Source organism: Drosophila sulfurigaster, chromosome 3 (assembly GCF_023558435.1).
Source record: "Drosophila sulfurigaster albostrigata strain 15112-1811.04 chromosome 3, ASM2355843v2, whole genome shotgun sequence".
Taxonomy (NCBI): Eukaryota; Metazoa; Arthropoda; class Insecta; order Diptera; family Drosophilidae; genus Drosophila; species Drosophila sulfurigaster.
Window position 1 is genome coordinate 26,020,591 of NC_084883.1, and position 22,373 is coordinate 26,042,963.

A 22,373-nucleotide genomic window follows, 5' to 3' on the forward strand; every position below is an offset into this window, starting at 1 on the left:
ATTCGTATGTAAAATCGTCACACATTCGTGGCAACAAGAAAACCACATATCTTAAGAGGCTTTTGTATTAAACATAAACTAATTCATAATTTATACAAATTGATTGATTGGCACGCGCATCACTCTCTCACTCTCTTGTTCACCCGTATCAAGAGTTAAGCGAATGTATTTAATTTATTTATAACTCTAAATATACACACATTGTATGATTATTATTATTATTATTTTTTTTGTCTTTTCACATTCAATGTATTTTGTTTATTGAGTGAAGCTATATTAATTAATTGACTGATAGCTTAACCACATATAGCAAGATCTTCTAATTATATAAAGATATGCGTATACTCTTATACGAAATATATGTATACTTACGATCATAAATTGTATGAGTAATTGTTAATTAAATGTGTTTCAAAACTAGTTCAAGGTTTTTGTTTTATTCACTCTCATCGGATACCGAGAAGATATCATTGGCACGCTGATAGCGTGCTTGAGTAATCTTTAGGTTAGCCAATTTGCGTTTGTCCACAGATCGAGAAGTAGCTGCAGATGGTTCCGTGCTGCCGAGTCCTGTGGTTCCCTCATTGGCCACAACGTTGATCTAGCAACAAAGTAAGTTTACAAATTGCTCTAAGCATATTAAAATTAAATTACTCACAGGAGTGAGAAGACCTTGATTAGATTTGCCCAAAGTGTCACCTTTCTGCCAACCCAATTTACTCAGCATCTTAAAGCCTTTGTTAGAGCTGGCAATCTCACTGGAATGCATAGAAATAAGTTAATTGCAATTCAATTTCAGAAATAATTTTTCAACTCACGTGTGCACACACGCAGTCTCGGTTTTCTCCTTATCCGTGCTGCTGCCCACTTTGATGCGTCTTTGTGCGCTGCGATCATTATAATTTGGATCCGAGCTGGCGTTTGTGTCTATGAATTCTAAAACAAAATATATTATATGCACTGTCACTCTTAATTAGTTCGTTTCAACTCACTTTCATTCTCCAGGCCGTACTTCTTTTGCAGTTTTTTTAGCTGCTCCCGATGTGATAGTACTTTGGCATTGCTTGAGGCAGCTGCTGTTGCTGGCGCAGCTGGACCAATTAACAATCCAGGCTCACACAAACCACAAGTGCTATTGCCTTCATGCACGTGACACAGCAGCTTGGTCTGTCCAATGCAAATGACACTGCCATGCACCAAATCCTGCGCCCCGCTATTTATCTTGGGCTCCGACATGCGTACACCATTGAGCAGAGTGCCATTGCGAGAGCCTAAGTCCTGGCATTTGTAAATGCCCTTCTTGGTGTCGTAGTGAAAGTTCATGTGCGACTTGCTCACATTGACATCCGGTATGATGACATCGTGTGCTCCTTCGCGACCCAGCGAGCCTCCTTTGTAGGTTATCAAGTGAAGGCTACCAACAGTCAGCTCCTGCACATTAGTCTCCTGCACAATAATCCGCAGCGAAGGTGGATACTTTTTGGCAATATCTGCAGTAATATAGATTGGATTAGAAGTGTGTGAAACGCATTGCGCAATGTGCGAGACAAAAACGCGAATTTCTTAACACCTTGAAAGCGGCCAGATGCCTTGAATACAGGCACGCTGCTATCCGAGTCGCTGCTGTCCTCATCGCTGGACTCGGAGCTGGAGCTGCTCGATGATTGCGAAAGTTCACCGTCTTCTGCATCGGGCTTCTTGCTTGTTGTCTTCTTGCGAGTGTTTTCGGTGTCATCATCGTCCACATCGCTGTCGGAATGCTTGCGTCGTTTTCTACTGTGACGACGATGCTTCTTTTTATGCTTCTTTGCCTTCTTATGCTTTTTCTTAGCCTTGCGTTTGCTTTTCTCGGCACGTTCTTTGACCTTTTTCTTTTCAGCCTTGATCTGTTTTAATGTTTTCAGATCTGTTATCACACCGCCGTGTTCATCGAACTCAACATCAACGTCTTGGACATCATCCTCGTCATAAACATTGCCGTCATTTGCTGGCTGTTCGCCGTTCGCTGTGGTGTTTGCCTGAAACCAGCGAAAAGAAAAAGAAATCCGCGTTTTTATCACACATTCAGGGTTTCAGCTCTTACCTAATGCATTGCTACGCATTCGGTCTATGCTTAGTTTGCGAAAATCAGCTAAGAGTCTACTATTGACGCAGTGATCGAGGCGCTCGTGCTGCCCACACTTGCAATCACAAGGAAGATGGAAGAAGAATTCAAGATTAATTCAAGAATAAATAGCGTGGAATATACGTGTGTGATGGTCCCTTTACAGCGACCACTCCACACTCACCTGGACTTGGGCCTGTGAGTGAAACTCGTACGAATCTTTGCTCTCATCATAGCTATAGTAGCAGCCCGTTTTCCCATCGTAGTAAAGCCCGTACTCCTAGAAAGAGAGAATTTTATAAATACGATTGTAAACTCAACTAACAAACAGTCTATATATAGTTGTGGGCATTGATGTAGGCTCATCGTTAGTGATAACCTCCAAAAGTCACCCAGCAAATTGCATTGCGATGCACGTCATAAAGATTACGTGGTTGTAAATTATTTACCGCATTATAGTAGTAGCCCGTCTTTGGATCGTAGTACATGCCTGATGTGGGCTCGTATACGAAATTGTTCAGATTCTCTGCATGCTTCGCAGCCTGACGCATTTCATCCACAAAGCTGAAGGCATCGCTGGCCGAAACTAAACAAAAAAAATACAAGAGGAAATCAAATTATTCGCATTAGTATTTATACTATATAATTCATAATATTGGTCCAAGTGAGAGCTGAACGCTATCAGCAAATCCAATCATAATCGTGTACAAATGTCAAGTTTCTTACATCATGATGTCCCCCAACCTTAATCGACTAGCTGGCGCTAATCAATCGCATTAACTACAGAAGACTCGATGTTTGACGTACTGACGGCACGTTTTATGATTTTTTTAACAATAAACTACATATATATATATATAATAATATTGATGTTTTCAACTCGCTTAGCGGATGTGCTGCTTTGCAACGGGTATCTTAAGAATAATAAAGTAATTTAATATTGATAACAAACAGTAAACAGTACTGTATTGCATTTTTACAATTGGAATTTGTATCTGCTTAGTTAATATATTATTATTATTTATTTAAAGCATTCAATATGTCAATAATATAATTGGTTTTAATTGCAAATACTTTTAGTAGTCGATCCGTTCGTTTATAAATTAGAAATCTAAATAATTCAAGTACTCTATACACTTCACAGTCTGTACCTCAAAAGTTCTTCAAATATTTTTTACTTTGACGAATAAAATAAAAGACAATGACGATGTTTGTCAGCTGATAACAAAATAATTGTAATACTCTATAAACCTTACAATCTGTATCTTTTAAGTCGTTCAACTATTATAAATTTCGACGAATAAAATAATGAACAATTAAAATGTCTATAAAGTGATAACAAAATAATTATAATACTCTATACGATTTTCTATCTCTTCATCATACAAGTTTCTATAAAATTGATAATTTCAATAAATATAATACTAAGCAAAATCTTAATATATATAGTTTAGATGTGAGTCTGTTAATGACCAATGGAAATTGTCACAAAAATCGCCTCACGCTGTTGTTTAGCATACGCTGCGTATTTTGAATTCGAATTCGCTTTGGCACAACTAAGGGAAATTTTGTTTTTATTTCCTCGATGCCAAGATTGCAAACTAGCTACTACGTCTAGGAAATGGCAATGGCAATACGAATTTAGAGCTGTGTCTTATCAGGTGCAAAGCAACCCACTAACGCCGTCGCCTCACCAGTGATACAGTGATACAGCCTGACACGCTGGGCAGGTGCCTGGTTAGTTGTTACTCATCGTTCGAGGCATTCAGTCGGTCAGTTGGAACCTCACAAAGTGAAAACAAATTGAATTATAAAATATATAGTAAGCCGCCAGAGTGATGGACGTGGAGTTGCGCGAACTTATGCAAGCCTTTGTGCTCAGCGACTATCAGGTGCAAGAGGTGTACAGTCGCTTCTGCCTCGAGATCGCCAAGGGCTTAAGACGCTCTACGAACTCGCAATCGAATACCAAATGCTTTCCCACCTATGTGCAAGAGTTGCCCACTGGCGATGAGATGGGCAAGTATCTGGCCTTGGATTTGGGTGGCACCAACTTTCGTGTGCTTCTCGTCTCACTCAAAGGTCATCACGATGCCACGGTGGAATCACAGATCTATGCAGTGCCCAAGGACTTGATGATTGGACCTGGTGTGGAGCTCTTCGATCACATTGCCGAGTGTCTGGCCAAGTTTGTGCAGAAGCACAACATGAGCAGCGCCTATCTGCCGCTGGGATTTACCTTCTCGTTTCCCTGCGTCCAAGCGGGCCTTAAGGAGGCAATGCTGACGCGTTGGACCAAAGGCTTCGGCTGCCCCGGTGTCGAAGGCGAGGATGTGGGTCGCATGCTTCACGAGGCCATTAGACGACGTGGCGATGCGGATATTGCAGTCGTGGCCTTGCTCAATGACACAACGGGAACACTCATGTCTTGTGCGCATCGCAATCCCGAGTGCCGTGTGGGCGTCATTGTGGGTACGGGATGCAATGCCTGCTATGTGGAGCATGTAGACAATGTGGATCTATTGGATGCGCAGTTCAAGCGTAAAGAGAAGCAGATCATTGTCAACTGCGAGTGGGGCGCCTTTGGTGAGAGTGGACAGCTGGACTTTGTGCGCACCGAGTACGACAACGAGGTGGATCGCAAGTCCATTAATCGTGCCCAGCAGCTGTTCGAAAAGATGACCTCAGGCATGTATCTGGGCGAGCTGGTGCGTCTCGTCTTGGTGCGTGCTCTCGAGCGGAATGCAATCTTTAAGGGCGCCGGCAATCGACGCGCTGAATACGCCGCGATTCTGCAGCACAATATTGATATCTTCGAGACGAAACATATTTCAGAAATCGAGAGTGATACATTCCCTGAGCTCGCAAACACCAGACGCATCATCAAGCAGCTGTTCGGTATAGAAAAGGCTTCCGTTGAGGATTGCCAAAAGCTGAGATACATTTGTGAGTGCATTTCGAGCCGAGCAGCGACACTGGTGGCTATTGGAATTAGTGGATTAATCAATCGCATTGCTGATCGCAAGGTAGTTGTGGGCATTGATGGATCTGTGTATCGATATCATCCTAAGTTCGATACCTACATACGCAATACGATGCAGAAGCTGGTCAAATCGGACAAAGAATTCGATATTATGCTGTCCGAGGACGGTTCGGGACGTGGAGCAGCTTTAGTGGCAGCTGTTGCCAGCAAAACTAAATGAATTGTGCTTATACTTAATAAAATGATTACTTGTTTATTCTTTCACTCACGTTCTTTGGTGACTTCTGTATCCTGATCATTCTCTTTGTCTGGCAAATCTCCATTTTCAGCTTGCTTACATTTGCATCCAATGTTGTCTGATTCTCTGTTCAGCTGTAATTGCAAATGCAAATAAATTAGTGGAAATACTTTCGTTTAAAAGTTTTCCCTCACTAATTGTTTCAGTTTCTTTTTATAGGATGCCAGTTTAGTGTCGTATTTCCTAATTATTCCATGCAGCTTTTCAATGTAGGTATAAAGTTGCTTTTGCTCCATTGCCTCCACATCCTCCATGGTCTTCAACTCGATGTAATCGTGCACCGATGAATCCTCCTCGGCGGACGCCGGTGCGGCATCAGGCTCCTCTGAGGACATCTCGGTGAACGCGTGTTGCAGTTTCCGGCACTTAAACTGCTTTTAAATTCGAATTTATTGCTAAGCTGACATTTAGCAATGTTTTGTTTTCTGTAAATATTTCCCGAATGCGTTATGTACACACTGAATATAGTCTCCGTTTTGCGTTCGTAGCCAACTTCAAGTTGTGGAAAACAGCTGTTCCATCGCAGTTTTGAATTTATTTGAAATTAATGTTGAAAATATTAAAATAATATAATATATAATTTATACAAATGCGTTAATCTTTACAGCATAAATAGCTTTCATTTAAATGCTAAAAACAGAAACAGTATCTATAGCTTAATTTCGTTGACCGTTAGAATACTGTAAAGCCGGTTTTAAAACAACTTTTATGAATTAAAATGCAAAAAAATTGCAAGAAAATGACTTTTATTGCGCTTACATTGATAATAAAGTACTTAGACTACTCCCTCAGCATACCAAACGATATGAAATGTATCTGCCCGCCGTCTCCGAGGAGCGAATAATCTTCACCACCTGGCCACGTTTCAGGCCAAAGTAACGAGCCACCGGATCACCAGCTTGGATACGCATCAACATGTTCTCCTTCAGCTTATAACGACTGAGCAGCTCCTGCTTCTCCTCTGCAGTCATGACCACATGCTCAGGTACCAGTTCGTGCTCCGTTATGTTGATCAGCAGCTCGGATTCGAGGAACTGTTCTAGTATGTACTTGGGCGCCATGTCCACCAGAGATTGCTTGGCCGAGGGCGTCATGCCGCCTTGGACCACAACAATGGCACGGTGGATGTTCTCCTCCTGCATGCGGGTACAGTAAGTCTTAATAGTTTTGATGCCAATCTTGGGCTCCTCGGGGAAGAACACAAACATCTGGTCAGTCGGATCATCGTTGTGGGCCACCAAGACAATCAAATCGGAGCGCGACGGACGCTTGTCGCTGGGTTTGTCGCCGAACATTTCTTTGAACTGCTCCAGTGTCTGGTCCAACTCATCTTGGGTTACCAAATAGCCACGATCATGACTTAGCTGCATGATGGTTTTGCGAATGCGCCAAAGTTTGTAGGTTTCCGCCTCGTCATCCATTATATATTTTAATTTTTATTAAAACTTTTCAGAGATCGAAGCACGCGGCGGCGTCTTTATTTTGGCAATAGTAAAAATAAGTGTGACCAAGTAGTGAGTGCAACACATGTTTTCAAAAATACTGTAAATACTAAGCGCAGTTATACAGTGTTGTATAATTTCGAAATTGCTCTTGCGTGTTGAGGGCACTGCCATCCAGCGATTTGCGCGCCCTTGTCATAATTCAAAAACTCGCAATTTGTTTTCTTTTTTTCGTCAGTCACTCGAAGCTTACATGTCGAGCATTTTTTGCGTCGTTGCTAAGAGTCTGTCGATGTATTCTATGCTCACGTTTTGTGACCACATAATGAACACACTGCATTTTTCAATATTTTACGTGTAACATTCAATTATGGCCCAGACGACAGCTCACACACACACACATAAACGTACGCGTGTGTGTTCAAGTAAAATAGACCAATAGTTGTTCATGGCTTTTCCTTGGCACGCACCTCTCTCGCTGACTGTCAAGTAAAAATGCTAATATGGCTATAAAATGAGAAAATGTGTTAATTAGACTGTAAAACATTTATTACAAAAAATGCGAATAAAACCATTTTCTTTTAATTAAATTCAATATTAATCCGGATATAAAATTTGAGGTGAATGCTGCCTTTACAAGGTATGTTCTAGTCGTGGCTAGACAAAAGAGTGCTTAGGATTAGAGGGTGCGCTTTGTAATTTGAATTATCATCTGATGACTTTCGTATTAGGGTTACTGGTCTCACGTACGGCAGCTACGTCATCGATGCCTTTACTTCTAGTGTCACCGCAAATGATTGACAGTTAATTTAATAGAATATTTGCTGCACGATGCGTTCTCGAAAAATATGTTTGTAATAGCACTGTCTGCTATACTATAAATAGTTTCGACCGTAATATGAAATTGTGCGGAAAATACGCATGAGAATTGCATTTAATAATAATATTAATGGTTATTCTATTACGTTTAATAGAACAAAGAAAATATATCATGCTTTTTGACGGCCAATTGAAGCAAAGCTCTTTGCCACAGCCACTTTACCACCATATGGTCAAAAGATGCATGAGTATATATTGTATATATACGCACAAACATATATGTATGTAGAGAGTACGCGGTCATATAAAAGGTTTTGCAAGAAATGCAAATCTAATAAAAATCCACTTTGTGCAAGTATGAAAAATGACGATGAATTTCATTATAAATGCAAAAATATTGTGGGCAGCGAGATAAAAGTAGTGGTAAACGCAGTCTGTGTCCGCGACGTCATCATCATCATCATTCCATCAGCATCAGCAGCAGCAGCAGCCACAGCAACAGCAACAGCAGCATCGTCATCATCAGCATAGCTGTGCTGGACAGCGCGTCAGTAAATCTGATCAAAATCATTGATGCAAGCAGCATGAGGAAGTGGCTGCTGCAGCGAAACGTCGAACGTGGTGCATCTTTGAGTCGCGGAAAGTTTTAGCTAAGCTGTTGATAACATTGATGATGATAGCGCAAAGTAGATGGCGTAGGACGGAAGGAACAGCAACAAAGAGAAGATAGATAACCGCAGTGATAATGTTTGAAGCCACAGTCAGGTAAGCACCAGCCAGCCACCAATTGCCAATGACAGAGGACGAGAAGAAGAGCGACTCGGGCAACTCGGATGCGTGCGCTGCATTGAGAATAGTTAAATATTTGACTCAATTCGAATTTGATTATATACCCTGTCTCAAAGAGTGCGTAAGCGTTGCAACAACTTGATAAGAAATGTATACAGGGTATTTGCAATGCGACTACTCTCAAATAGATACACACTCTTTGTCATCGCTTTCGCTTTGCCAGGTGGAAAAAGGTGATGAGCACAAAATAATGGCACAGGATGAACTCATTTTGCGTGTCGAGCGTTGCCGGGCAACTGTCAAGGAATGCATAATTATTTGCATGACGTCGCGGTCTCCCCAGACACTCGAGCTAGGCAAATTAAGGTAAATGTCGCAGTTTCGCAAAAATCAACATAATCTAAGCGCAGGTTGCAACAGCAACAGCAGCAGAAGCATCAACAGCAGTAGCTGTGGAAGCATCGACCTACAACCCATCTGTTTAGATTTTGAACTGCCACGCAATTATTTGTATAGGAATTTAAATTGAATGTCAGTTTGTTTGTTTCCATACGACATACAAAAAAGCAGAAAAAAATAAGAGTCAAGACTGACTCGCTCGCCATACTGACTGTTTAGGAAACTGTGTGCAGGGCTCTCGTTCACAGTCAGCTGCTGCTGCACATGTAATGTGAATGTGTGTGTGGGTGTATGGGTGTATGAGTATGAGTGTACTCATATGTGTAGTGTAGTATGTGCATATGTATAGTATAAAAAGATTCTGCTGTTCGTCTGCTGTGAAATTCCAAATTTGTTTTATTTGATTTCTGTGCTGCCTTCGCTCGTTTTCTTGCTCTGCTGCTTCAGCTCCAGCTCCGGCTTCAGCTTCAGCATATTTCTCTTTCTTTTTATGCAAAATATGTGTATGTACGCATTCAGAACGTACATATAGTATTGTAGTATGCTATGAATGCCACGCCTACCCACCTAAGTCACTGCTGCGCCGCCTGTGGGCCGTCTTTATCTGAATATCGTGTCACATGTCGCACGCAGTTAGTTGCTACACCCATCGTTGTTTCCTCCTGCTGCCTCCTGCCCCCTCCTGCCCCCACCCACCATTCGACATGCTTTGCGTTGTTATTGTAATTGTTGTAAATGTCGCCAGCGACAATATCACATTTGCATATTTTTGTGCAAACACACGGCGCCCCCCCCGAGGGAGAGCCCTCATGCCAAACGATGTGAATGTGTGCATTTTTACTTAATTTTATTTGTATTGGATTTGCGCTGATGTCTCCTTGAAGCTCCACTGCTCGTTGTAGCTGCTGCTACTCCTGCTGCTGCTGCTGCGTTTTGGAATTTTGCAATTTTCACAATAAATTTTAATTCAATTTACTGTTAAGTTCACACAACTAAACGGACGCGGAAGTGCACATTCTGGCATGACAATCGTCCTCTTCTCGCAAACGTGGACTCGACAGTCGACAGTCGTTGCAATCGTCTGCAGCTGGAATTGAAATTTGAGCTGTGCAGTGTGCTGGGTTATCTTTATAGAGGCTACAGTGAACAACAATGTGATGGTCGACAGTGCAAATGCACTTACTAATGCAAGTGTGGGAAGTGGGGATTAGGGAAGTGATTGTATTATAATGCTGGTAAAACAAATTAAGTTTAAGTGGATAACTCTAAGCAGTGGCTGATTATGATGAAAGCGAAATAGAAGAGTGCATTTTCAATTTAAATTTAATCGTACTGCACATAACAATATAATTTTCTGTTTCACTGTTTGCTCGTTTGCTTATTAAATTAAATTCGTGTTTGTATATTTAAATGCATAACATAAATTTATAAATTCTTTTTTTCTACAACTAAGACACTTTACTGGCCTATGCTCTGCCTCTCTAGAAGCTGCTGGTCTAACATAAGATTCTTTACATGTTGCATAACTAAATCGGATTTAAATTAGATTTAAAATTTAATTTAAAATTTGAAAAGACACAACTTCTTTAGTTACAGCTCACAGTCTACATTAAATGTAACAATAAATTGAGTATAAAATAAATGAACAAAAAATAAGTTAATAAGGAAATCCGCTTTATCAAATATACAGGGTTCATAATAGTTAGAGAGGACTGTACTGCCGCTTTGCAAGTTTGTTGTGCGGCTGCTGCTGGCGCAATGTCGCTGCTGGCTTTGTAAGTGTCTCCGGGTCTCAGCTAGTTGCTGCATTTTATGCAGCGCCCCAAAGTAGGCAATAATTTGCGTACATTATGGTAATGGCCGACGCGCATGTGCAGCCATTTTGATTCTGTCTCTCGCCGCTTGGCGCTAATCTTGCTGATTAGTTTAAAGTGAATTGAATGTGTATGCGAGTGAGTGTATGTGTGTGCGAGTGTGTGTGCACAGCTATCAACGAAACTCATTTGAATTTGTTGTCAAAATTGCCCGTCATAATTGTAACTTTATCTAGTCAGATTTCATAAAAGCAACGACGATAGTTGGCTAGCAATGGAAAATGCAAATGCAGCGCTTGAACCACAGCACACTCAACTGACATTGCTGTAAGTACAACTCTGTGTGTATGTGTATGTGTGTGTGTGTGCAAAACGATTAATATTCATCTGTATGTTTTTGTTTCACTTTGGCAGACAATCGGCATCGTCGTATTACTACTATGACCCCTACGAGAAGCGTACAGTTGAGGTGCCACTGAAGTATGCATTGTTCGGTCAATAATTAACTCACTTTGTTCTCTTACTCACTCTTGCTCTTTCTTTCTCCTTCTCCCTCGTTCGAATAGCAACCTGGATGCCTTCATTTCACTGCTGAAATGCGTGATGGGTACTGGAATTTTAGCCATGCCATTGGCCATTCGCTACTCTGGAGTTGTGGCCGGTGTGTTGCTTTCGCTGCTGCTAATGATGCTGCTGACCTATTGCATCCATTTGCTGGTGTGTATGTGGCAGCCGTTGCCAATGTTGTTGTTGCTGTTGTTGCCTATGCTATGTCCAAATTGGAATTATTTGCATTTAGCTTTCCCGCACAGATCAGTGGCATGACCGAGTGCTGTCGTCGCATTCAAGTGCCTCAGGTATCCATGCCGCAAGCCGTACAGATTGCCTACCAAAGCGGGCCACGATGTGTGCATTGCTTTGCCAATGTGGCTGGATTTTTGACCAGCTGTGTGCTGGTGATTGGCCAGTTCGGTCTCTGCTGTGTCTACATTGTCTTTGTGGCCAAGAACTTTAAGGAAATCGGCGACTACTATTGCCGCGACTTCAACGAACGCTACTATGTCCTCGGTGTCTGTGTGCTACAGTTGCCATTCTTTTTGTTACGCAAACTGAAATATCTGGTACCGCTGAATCTCATCTCGAACTGTTTCCTCTATTTGGGCTTTCTTTGCATTATGTATTATCTGGTGAGGGGATTGCCCAATCCACAGCAACGTGAGCTGATTAAACCACCAGCAGATTGGATAATGTTCTTTGGCATTGCGGCTTTCTCATTGACAGCCGTGGGTTCGGTGCGTGAAAAACTTGCAATGTGATTTCATCTTCAACGTTCATTCCTTCCCTCAGATGCTGGTTGTTGAGGCAAATATGGCGCATCCTCAAAGCTATCTGGGCATCTTTGGTGTACTCAACTTGGCCGTGTTTTTCATACTGTTCTCGAACATATTGTTTGGCATCATGGGCTATTGGCGTTATGGCGAACAAGTGGAGGCCAGCATTACGCTAAATGTGCCGCAGAATGAAATGTGAGTATAAATTGTTTCCTTTAATGGTACACTAAAAAAATATTCTAAAATCAAGATTTTGCTCTGAGTACTAAGAATTTTGGTCTAAAAAGTGCGTCAGGAACATGAAAATCTTAATGTTAGACAGCACATCTTGATTTCAAGAACATTTGATATATGATCCAAGTTCTTAGAAACGATAAAAAGAATTTTTTGATGGTTGGCTGAATTTTGTAACCTAAATTTTGAGAATTTTGAATTTTTTAGGCTAATATTCTTAGTTTAAAGAATTAGTTCTTAAAGTGGTCTTATTTTAAGAATACAATTTTCAAGAAGCATGTTCTTAATTAAAAAAATTGGTATATTGAGTATGAGTAATTGAAGTATTCTTTAGCCTTTCGCAGATCATCAAAGTAGCCATTGCTCTGGGTATTTTTTTGAGCTATCCGCTGAATGGTTTCGTTGTCATCACGGTTATATTTAAGGACTATGGCCAGGGATCTGAATCGAATTATTCTTGTACTCTGGAATTTGTGGTGCGTGTTTGTTTTCTGCTCTTAACGGGTGAGTTGAGGAATCTCTTTTACGTTACGTTTGTTAATTTTGGTATTGTTTTAGGTATCGTGTCTGCTGTGGTGCCAAATTTGGCTGCATTAACCGAATTGGAAGGAGCATTTTCTCTGTGCAATTTAAATCTCATATGTCCGGCTCTAATCGATATGTTTATCAACTATGCACCGGGTTATGGTCGATTGCGCTGGAAGCTAATACGGGACATAGTACTTATTATAATTGGTATTATCTTTGGCATTGTGGGCTGCAGTGTGGCCATCAGACAGCTGGTGGAAGACCTTCAAGGGACGTTGCAAAGCATGCAAGTCTAAGAGCGGTCTAAGCTTTGACTGCATTTAATTGCAATATATTTAGTTGGTTTTGTGTCGGTTTGTTGTCTTTTCGTTAGCTGTATCAATGTTGTTGATTGTCTGACTGCCTCTGCCTTAGCCTTATTACGATTTAATTAATTGCCCAGCAAGTGTTCATTTCCACTAAGTCGACTGGGCTAAAGCAGAGTTGTTTAGCATTTCCTTTAGCAAATATTTTTTGATATTGTAGTCATTAAATTGGAATTATATAAAGCAACATTAAGTATACGTAATCTTGTTGGTTTACAGAGTGTCTTGCAGTCTTGCATGCTTTTATTGCAATGTTGTTCAGATTAATTAGGCGCTTGCTTGTTGTACGTAAACTGATCAACTGCACAAATCATTTAAAATACAACGAGCTATAATCAAATACCGTCAGTTAGTCGAGTCAGTCTGGAGTCAGAGGCAGAGGCTGAAGCTGAGGCAGAGTCTGAGGCAACGAGCCACAACAATTGCGCCGAGTCCTTTGCGATTCTAAAATTGAATTCCTTGCCTCAACGAAGCCCAAACACAAAAAAACTTGCAGCCAAACTTCGTAGCTGTTGTTCTCTGGCCCCAGTCCTATAAACTAAAAGACAAATACGAATACAAATACAAATACGAGACGTCTTGCTGGCAACTGCAACTATAGCGAATGCTATATATATATATGTATAAACATATATAAATAGGCACATGAAAAGCAACTGCCGACGCCGACTGTTGACTGTTGCAGTGTAAATAGCACGGCGAGAGCAAAAATACAATAAAAAAGAAGCAAAGCAAGGGAAAAACCAATAATAAAACAAAAAGAAAGCAAGTAGGGAAACATGATGCGAAAATAGCAAAGCAGCAGCCCAGCGTTCGCTCTCTTCTCAAGGAACTGCAGGACGACCGCTGCAGCAGCACACAAAACACAATTTCCATTTTCAAATAGTAGAAAAGAAATCTTGCAACTGCCTGCGACAGCAGCAGCGGTGAGAAGAGGAATGAGGGATGAGGAGGGGGCAGACCTGGAGTACAACTAAAGCTGAGGCTGTTGTCCTCGGGCATGATTTTTGCAGACATGTTGCTTAAAACTTAATTTACAATCAGTGCACTGGGCCTCGACTTGGGCCTCAGCTAAGCAAGAGCGCCAAACAAAATGAGATCATGTCTAGGACACAAAAGAATGCAGCAAAAGCAGCGAGGACGTTGCCACGTTGCTACGTTGCCGGCAGCTAGTTGCGGCCTCTGCTGCTGCCACAAAATAATGGTATACGTTTATAATATTGTGGCAACGAAGAAGAAATTTATTTTTGTCCGCATCATGTTAGTGCCATTATCAAACTAATGTGCCCTGTGCAAAGTCAGCGGCAAGGAATTCCAGAGTGAACTTTGACTTTGACTCCTCCTGGAACTGGATCTTAAACGGGCCTTCGGGATGCTTGTCGCATGGCAGGCAGTGAGGCAACGAGGCAGCCGGCAAACAATGCGTGTTGAGTCTTCAACTTCAACTTCAACTTGCGGGACTCTGTGAAATTGTAGACTACTTGCGCTGTCACATGTGTCTTGCGGTTGCCTGCCGAAAAACGTTTCACAAATTGCAAATTCCAATTTGAATGCAAGACTATTACGAATGCTCTTTATAAAGTTATAGAGAAGTATGCGACTCACGTTGACAATTTTATTTACTTATTATGTATGTGGCGAGAGTCTATCATTGCAATAATTACAAGTATTTGAGGTGAATGCAATAAATTCTATGTGATATGCAAATAACTTTTCAAATATGACACACTTTGTGCGGAGCGCGTACAGGTAGCACTTCTCTGTTGGTCCTTAATATTACTATTAAATAAGTTGGTAAATATCAAGTATACGTTGTGGTTAACTCATTCCCTGTCAACTGAATTTGGCACGTTCACATTTTGTGCCTTTTAACATTTGTTTACTTGACTTGTGCAGCGTTGACGTCGGGTTTGTCAGACTTGTGTACAATATTTATTTTGGCCACACACACACACACTCGCACATCCTTTAGCTTGAACGTTTGGATTTGGTTTGGGATTGAGAACTGAATTTGGGTTCAGGTTTGGGTTTGAGTTTGGGATTTGGCTTAGTTCATTATTGATTTCAGTCACTGGCAAGTGAAAGCGCCTAAATGCTGCTACGGATGTGTTTTGCATATTAAAAAAGCCTTTGCAATTTCACGTCTTATTCGAAAACGGGGTAAAAATTAAATTGAAAGCGCTGCACGAAAATTGTCACGAGACGAGGGGAGGGACGAAAATGTAGAAAGAAAACTCTCCAAGAAAGAGTCTAGAGTTATTTCAAGTATTTACTTATTTATTTTTTATTCAATGAAATTTACTTGAGTACTTGCAAGTTGCAGTCCACAGAGTTGAGCTGAGACTGCCCCAAGTCACATACGAGTACTGGTTGAGTTTCTCATTTTAGGTTTTTTTTTCGGCTAGCTCTGGACATGTGCAATTTGAAATGTGTGGAAGGATGGAGGGAAGGCAACCAAGAGGTTGACGTGAAATAATGCTGGTATGCTGCAAGGAATCGCATGGATTTGCTTACTGTCATTCATCTTGGCGAGTTTGTCTCTGGCATTTTTCGCTTTTGTTTTGCGGCATGCGATTTCAACTAAAACGCTTTAGCATTAGACTATCGGCAAATAATATAAATACAAAGGATCACCGAGCGAGCTTGTCTGCAACAGAATGCCGGGGCCAAACTGGTCAACATTGTGCCAGCGCATAAGTTGGCATTCTGCAACAAATATGTGTACAATGCAATGCACACAAATCCCGAGCTTAGACAGATAGTGGAGAGAGAGAGAGAGAGGGATAGAGAGAGAGCAGAGGAGATTGGAGATAAGCTTATGCAAATCGTTTTGGATAAATCGTAGACATAGACCTACGACTTGGGGAGGTGCATTGAAGGCCAGGACTCATGGATTAGAATTGAAGACTGTGCTGGCTGGCTGGCTGGCTGGCATCATCATAAAAATGAATGCAACACCAAACAGTTTGCAAATCACTTAACTCAACTCGATTCAACTTCTTACCCTCTAGCCAGACTATCTGTCTGTCTGTCTGTCTGTCTGATTGTGTGTCTCTCCCTCTCGCTCTCTCTCTCTGCTCGCTTGTTGGCTTATTTGCATGCCCAGCGGGTGGATTTGGATGGTGATAAAGTACCACAATCAGTTGCAATGTGCAACTTTAAGATACAATGTTTCAAACGCCGTGCACAATCAGCAGCAACAGCAGCAGCAGCAGCAGCAAAAACAAAGACCAAATTAACTGGGCATGTAACTAATTAAGTGTGTGAATTCCAATCAACTCAAGGCAACATCCAGGACTCTCTCTCTCTCCTTCTGAGCTTTGTCTTGCCGTCTCTGTCATGGGCTGTTTATTGCCTCGTCTAATGAACAAACTAATTGCAACGGCAACTGCAAAAGTAATCAAAGTGGTAGTCAGTTGCAAAACCATACCAAACCAAAGCCAACTCTCTCTCTCTTTCTCTCGGTTGGCTCTCAAGCAAAAAGGCAATAATAACAAAACTTTGTTCAAGAATTTTGAGAATGTTGCACAAATATGCGCAAAATGCAAGAAAATATGCTTGGACGTAGCCCTCTCTCACATGCCCCCCAAAATAATACAGAGTGAAAATAGAGGGAGCGGAGAAAAACTAAGCTCAAGTGTTGTTGCCGCTGGCTTATATCAATAATTGCCAAAAGCAAATTGGAAAAGTTATGCGCCTGCAGTTAATGCGAAGCAATGGCAATAGTCGCAGTCCATAACAACAGCAGCAGGAAGTGCCTCAAAAAACCCAAATATACCCATAAGTGTGTGCACAACTACATATGTACTTCTTCTTCTATATATGTATACTTAAGCTAAAAGTTGTCTCAAGATTGTTGTTATCGTTTTTAAGGCGGCCGCTTAAGAAACTTTGCCTAAACTAATTGTCTGTTCAATACGCAAATGCTCTCGAAAAATTCTTTTTATATTCTCAACGTAATTAAATAAATTTGTAGTTTTTTTTACTTTGTTTAGCTTTTGAAATAGTTTCATAATTAAATTGCATTTCAGAGTAGTTCAAAGTCGTCTTTTGCATTTCGTATTTTACGTTTCGTATTCGTTTTGTTTTAATTTTGTTGCAACTTTATTTATTTATTTATTTTTTTTGCTTTTCTATTTTTCTAGGTAGAAGTTCCACCTGAGGGCAGGGCAACAGCAGTTCTTGAAGTCGCTCTTCAAGTATCGACATTGGCATCAATTTGATTTCGGTTTTGCCTTCGACTACTTTGCATTATTAAAACTGCGGCTAAACTTTTCAAGCAGCCAAAACTTCCGAGTATTACTTCGCTATACTATACTCGTACTATATATTTTTGGCAATGGCAATGAAAGGCAAATATGTATTTGGCTAAGCGGTTTATGCGGCTCATTGCATTGATATTTTCAGTTAGCAGTTGTAATGACGACATGAACATGGCCAAGACAAATTAGATGCACAGAGAAGACGACGACGCCAATGAAATGATGTAGAGAAACTTTGCAAGCGATTTGTGTGGTAAGATTACAAAAACTTGGATTAATTATAGAAACCAATTCACATTTCAATTTCTGCCAAAGCAGAGTTCTTCGCCAGCGAACTGTGCGAATTATTTATCAGATGTCTGTGCGCCGCTTTTGTCGACTCTCGCTTCTTTTTCGGGCTACTTAGGGGCCAAGCTACTTACCATTCGAAGCTTTTGGATTGGACGCAAGAGTAAGTGACAGTGTGTTAGCTGCTGGTTGCACTTTGACTTGAGCTTGAGTCGGAGTCGGAGTCGGATTCAGAGTTTTTGGTATCTACACTCGCACTTTGAAGGGGGCAGCATTTCATACTTGAAGGCAAAAGTTTTAATGCTCTTAACGTCGATGTCTAACCGCCTGCTTATGGATGCGTATATGTATTATGTAAGAATGTATGTGTGTGAATGTGAGTGCAGGGATTTGTCGTCGTGCTTATTACATCGGCGCATCGACAGCCGCTGTGCAAGTTCTGACATGTCAGTCTTGTAAGGCGTTGAAAGTAGTTTTATGTCCAGAATTTGCTGAAAGAATGTTCGCAGTCAACTGCAGTATATAATTGTCTGTTTGTCAGGCAATCATATATATACATATATATAATTCTATATATTATATAGCAGCATCTCTTATGTGCACTTTGGGAAAATCAATGCCGCGTGTACTTTGCCTTTGCCTTTGCAGATTGGGCACAAATTGATGTCGCTGTAAATCAAATAAATAATACAAAGTTTTATTTTGGTCGTGCCGATCTGTTGAGCATATCAAATGATTCATTTTTTGATTTATGCATATCAGCAACAGCTCGCAAAGCCAAACAACCGTACAGCCGGACGGGACTTTTCGTAATTGCATTAAATGGTATGGAACCAAACCGAATCGCACTCACACTCGAACTCTCACCCGAATCCGAACCCATAATCAAATGAAACAGAACATAGCGAAGAAGAGAGCTCGAAACAGTTGAAGAAATGGCCGTGAAAAAAGCCGCGTTGTGCGTTCAACATCAGCGCACAAAATTCCAATTTATTTTAATTGATTTATTAATGATTGAAATGTTGCATAAATGCATGCCGTTCTTTTCCATTTTATATCTGCCCCTCTCATTCTCTCATTCCCACTTATCCACGGCAGCCACTCAGCCGCCGAGTCTGTCTCTTTGATTGCGCCTAAGGCAGTTCCATAGTCTGTTTCAACCAAAGAACATTACATATTCCATTAATAAGTTTTTCGTTAAAGCTTCCAACTAATTCCCATCGCAGCTGCCCCCCTTTTGGTGGGAGGGCATTGCACATTTTGTAAGTGTCTACAATAGGTCTCAAGATTAGGCATAATTATGCGATTTCCCCCTTTTAACGTCTAAGTCTTTGTGCCCCGACACAAATGAGTTAAATTCAATAAAATTTACATTTAACCACAAAAACAACTCAAGTCTCTCAGCCGACGACGACGACGACGACGACGGCAAAAAAAAAGTGGGGGAGAAAAAAGCATGGAACAAAGTTAAGATAAAAGTTTTACAAAGGGATGAGACTGAGACTGAGAATGAGAATCAGACTGAGAATAAGAGCATCAGAGGTCTGGGTCCTGGATGGCAGATGCAGGGACTTATGTAAATTGAAATTCAAGCGCACAAAACAGCAGCACAAACAACAGCGAAAACAGCAGAAAAACTGACGGTAGTTATAAAGAATTTTCATTCATTTCGAATTACGCTGTATGAGTGACAAAATGGCGGCGTTTGGCCGTAAGCCATAATTGAAGGCAAGGGTTATGAGAGCACAGAGAGCGCACTGAGTGAGTGAGGTTGGGCAGGGGAAAGTGTCAACTGGGGAACTGTGAACTGTGTGCGAGTGGGCTTGGACCAATTGGCTGGGTTTTGTCGTCAGTCGACTGCTACGGACCAAAATTCAATTTCATGCCGCGTGACACAAAGACAAAGGCAGGCAAGAGCAGCAGCAGTAGCAGCAGCAGTAGCAGCAGCAAACGACAGACAGACAGTTCAGTTCAGTTCAGAGTTGCCAGCTCTCGCAGTTACTAATTCCCATACTCTGTAGCTGCAACTTCTTTGGTCTGTGGGTCGGGCGGGGGCAGCAACGTCGTCAAGTTGACATTCAAAAATGCGCGCACTTCGCTCAAAAGAATTTCAAATTAGCCACTTTTGCTTAACAATTGGCACAGGGCGACAAATTAAAAACGCTGGCTCAACACACCCCACCGCCTTCGCCATGTCTCCTCCACTCTAGCTCTAGTTGGGGGACGGTCCAGTGTACTTTGTGCACGAGTTCGAGTGCGACTAGATGAAAGTTCAGGTGCCCCAAACATGCAACGCAACGCAACGAGACGCGGCGACAATTTAAAGTCAAGTGGCGAGTATTGAGCAAAATAATTGCCGCGCAAAATGCACTCGAAATGCAGTTAAGTGGACTTTGGCTCTTTGCGGGCTACCTTCGATCGACCATTAGCGCCATTTACTCAAATCAACGTAGCATCGCTGGATATGGTGGAAGTAACACACACACACACACACACATACATAGATACAGCCATAGACACTCATATACATGTTTAGCACACTACACGGAAGTTTGAGTTGGAGCTGAAGCAGCTGCTTACGCCGCAGCTTCGCAACCAACCAACAGCTAAGTGCCACAATTTCTATAGAAAAGCGAAAACGCAAAAACCAATTGAGCAGGCGGTCTAAGGTCTACGGTCTACGGTCTATGGTCTACGTCTAGCCAAGCAGAGTGGAGCCAAAAGCAGCCGCAGTGTTAACCAAGCTAATGGCCATTTGTGGAACAGAGCCACAGCAGATGCACATTCTAAACCAGCTGTCAACCTTTAAATGATTTTATATTATTTTTCAAATTCAATTATAATGACTTTTGATTGGAAATTAACAAACTAAAGCAGATTATAATGAGAGGTTCATAACTAAAGCTCATTAATTTCTCTCCTCTTTTCTTTTTCTTTAGCATATGACTTTAAATTTATATTAAATTAGAAAAATATGATAGCATTGAATAGAATTGCTTCTATAATATTCTTAAAACTAAAGTCTTTAAAATTTTGTTTTTGTAAAATGAAATGCTGTCAAGTTTACGTTTAAAATTATAAAATACTATTATAGATTTCAAAGTTATGGTACTATTTGTTTAGGCCGATTCTTCACTTAATAAATAAATAAATATATAATAAAATTGAAGTTACATTTTTAAAGAACACGAGTAATTATTGTCATTAAAATATTTCCTAAAAATTTGGATTTCATATTAAAAATCTAAAGAAGATTAAAATAAGATAAATTAATGCTCAATAATTTCTTTGTTTTTTATGTTTGATTATAATTAATAGCTGGTTGATACCTTTTATTTGTGGGCATAGAATAAATCGAAATAAAGCATAATTTGGTCACCAACTCGTTGTTATATTTCAATAATGTGTTATGTAAATAATAGTTTAATTACAAAGTATGAACACTGTGTTTTAATGAACCGAACCTAAGCACATGTAAAAAATCGAAATTTTAGTATGAGCGAGCGAATTTATATATTTTTTTTAGTTATTTTTGTTAAAATTGTTGTAAAAACGTTAAAAATAAATGGTTACAAATTACATATTTTTACTTTATGTAAAAGAGAAACTGTCTTTCAATGTTATAAAATAATACTATAGATTGCGCAATATGTATCTTATTTACTATATATATTCTATATAATTCCTATAACTAGTTTATTTGGGATAAATTTTGTTATGTTTGCATATAAAATTAGCAATATAAATAATTTGCAATTCCATATTTTTTAAGAATTGATAAAGAAATGGTTGGTAATTAATTATACAAGTAGTTTTATTTAACTATTGTTCAGTTATAATAAATACATATAGCTGGAATGAACTTTTTACGAGCTTTTAAAATACTGTGATAGATTTTGAGAGAGACTCTTGCCTTATCGATAAACGGCAGCCAGACAGATAATCGTATTTCTTATTTATACCAAAAATTGTTGCTTTTGTCAACAGCTAAAGAAACTGGCGCGCCATCGAAAAGCCAACAGCTGCCTGCGACACCCAAAAACAGCAACAACAACAACATCAACAACAACAACACCAAAAAACGGTTCCCCTTGGCGTTGTGTTGCTTGTATTTGGGGCGTAAAGCAAAAAAAAAAAAAACAAAATTGTATAGAAAAGAAAAGAAAAACTGAAACCACATCGAATGTGCGGCAAGCCAGCAAAAAGCCAAAGCTAAAGTCAAATCGAGAGATCGATAAGCAAAAGCCGAGAAAAATGTAAATAAAGGGGCTGGATTGGTTAGCAACCGCAAAATCTCATCACGTTGCGCAAATACTGCCGCGTGCTGGGCCGGCGTTCAAGTGTAGATTAAAAAATGGCCACAAATAACTCTAGGCGCCGTCAGATGTGCGGGGAGGGGGGGAGCAGAGGGAGGGGCGAGGTGTCGGTAGAAAGTAGGCTAGGCGTGGCAAACGATTTCGCACTTCAAAATCGATTATGTTTGCCACACCCCCCCCAAATGTGCGTGCAACTTTTGCCTGCCTCGACTCACACGTACCGTCAATCGACAATTCCTGATTGCCAATTGTGAATTTCGAATTTCAAACGTTTTACTACACGCTAGTAAGCGTTAAATTTTTGCATTTAAGAAGTGAATACGCTTGCTGCCTTAATTAGCTGCGGCTTCATAGATACTATTTTTGCCGTTTCATGGCAGTCAAATGAACTGTGGAACTTG

The 22,373-nt window shown here is 40.6% G+C and overlaps 4 protein-coding genes across 10 annotated transcripts; 2 read left to right on the plus strand and 2 right to left on the minus strand.

Moving 5' to 3' along the window:
- Positions 1-401: 401 nt before the first annotated feature.
- Positions 402-5,823, minus strand: LOC133840162 (angiogenic factor with G patch and FHA domains 1). Its single transcript, XM_062271840.1, has 9 exons — positions 5,520-5,823; positions 5,357-5,459; positions 2,554-2,690; positions 2,289-2,384; positions 1,571-2,018; positions 993-1,490; positions 819-936; positions 659-758; positions 402-601 (listed from the first exon to the last, which is right to left on the minus strand). Exons 1-9 carry the CDS (start codon positions 5,718-5,720, stop codon positions 437-439), a joined length of 1,866 nt encoding a protein of 621 aa, XP_062127824.1. The 5' UTR covers positions 5,721-5,823; the 3' UTR covers positions 402-436.
- On the plus strand, positions 3,727-5,351 carry LOC133840164 (hexokinase type 2). The gene has a single exon (XM_062271848.1). The coding sequence runs from the start codon at positions 3,943-3,945 to the stop codon at positions 5,305-5,307; it is 1,365 nt and encodes a 454-aa protein (XP_062127832.1). The 5' UTR covers positions 3,727-3,942; the 3' UTR covers positions 5,308-5,351.
- A 291-nt stretch (positions 5,824-6,114) lies between the features above and the next one.
- LOC133840165 (DNA-directed RNA polymerases I, II, and III subunit RPABC1) lies at positions 6,115-6,885 on the minus strand. The gene has a single exon (XM_062271849.1). It carries the CDS (start codon positions 6,804-6,806, stop codon positions 6,174-6,176), a length of 633 nt encoding a protein of 210 aa, XP_062127833.1. The 5' UTR covers positions 6,807-6,885; the 3' UTR covers positions 6,115-6,173.
- A 3,928-nt stretch (positions 6,886-10,813) lies between these two features.
- Positions 10,814-17,270, plus strand: LOC133840163 (glutamate transporter polyphemus). Of its 7 annotated transcripts, XR_009894169.1 has the most exons (8): positions 10,814-10,975; positions 11,063-11,128; positions 11,215-11,365; positions 11,461-11,940; positions 11,996-12,174; positions 12,548-12,717; positions 12,772-13,094; positions 13,156-13,309. XR_009894169.1 is itself a non-coding variant. In XM_062271842.1 (7 exons), exons 1-7 carry the CDS (start codon positions 10,923-10,925, stop codon positions 13,035-13,037), a joined length of 1,356 nt encoding a protein of 451 aa, XP_062127826.1. In that variant the 5' UTR covers positions 10,814-10,922; the 3' UTR covers positions 13,038-13,313. The 7 variants fall into 7 exon arrangements, 6 of the variants coding, with proteins under 6 accessions (XP_062127826.1, XP_062127825.1, XP_062127830.1 ...); XM_062271842.1 differs by having other exon boundaries at positions 11,461-11,931; positions 12,772-13,313; XM_062271841.1 differs by having other exon boundaries at positions 12,772-13,312.
- The last annotated feature ends 5,103 nt before the right edge of the window (positions 17,271-22,373 follow it).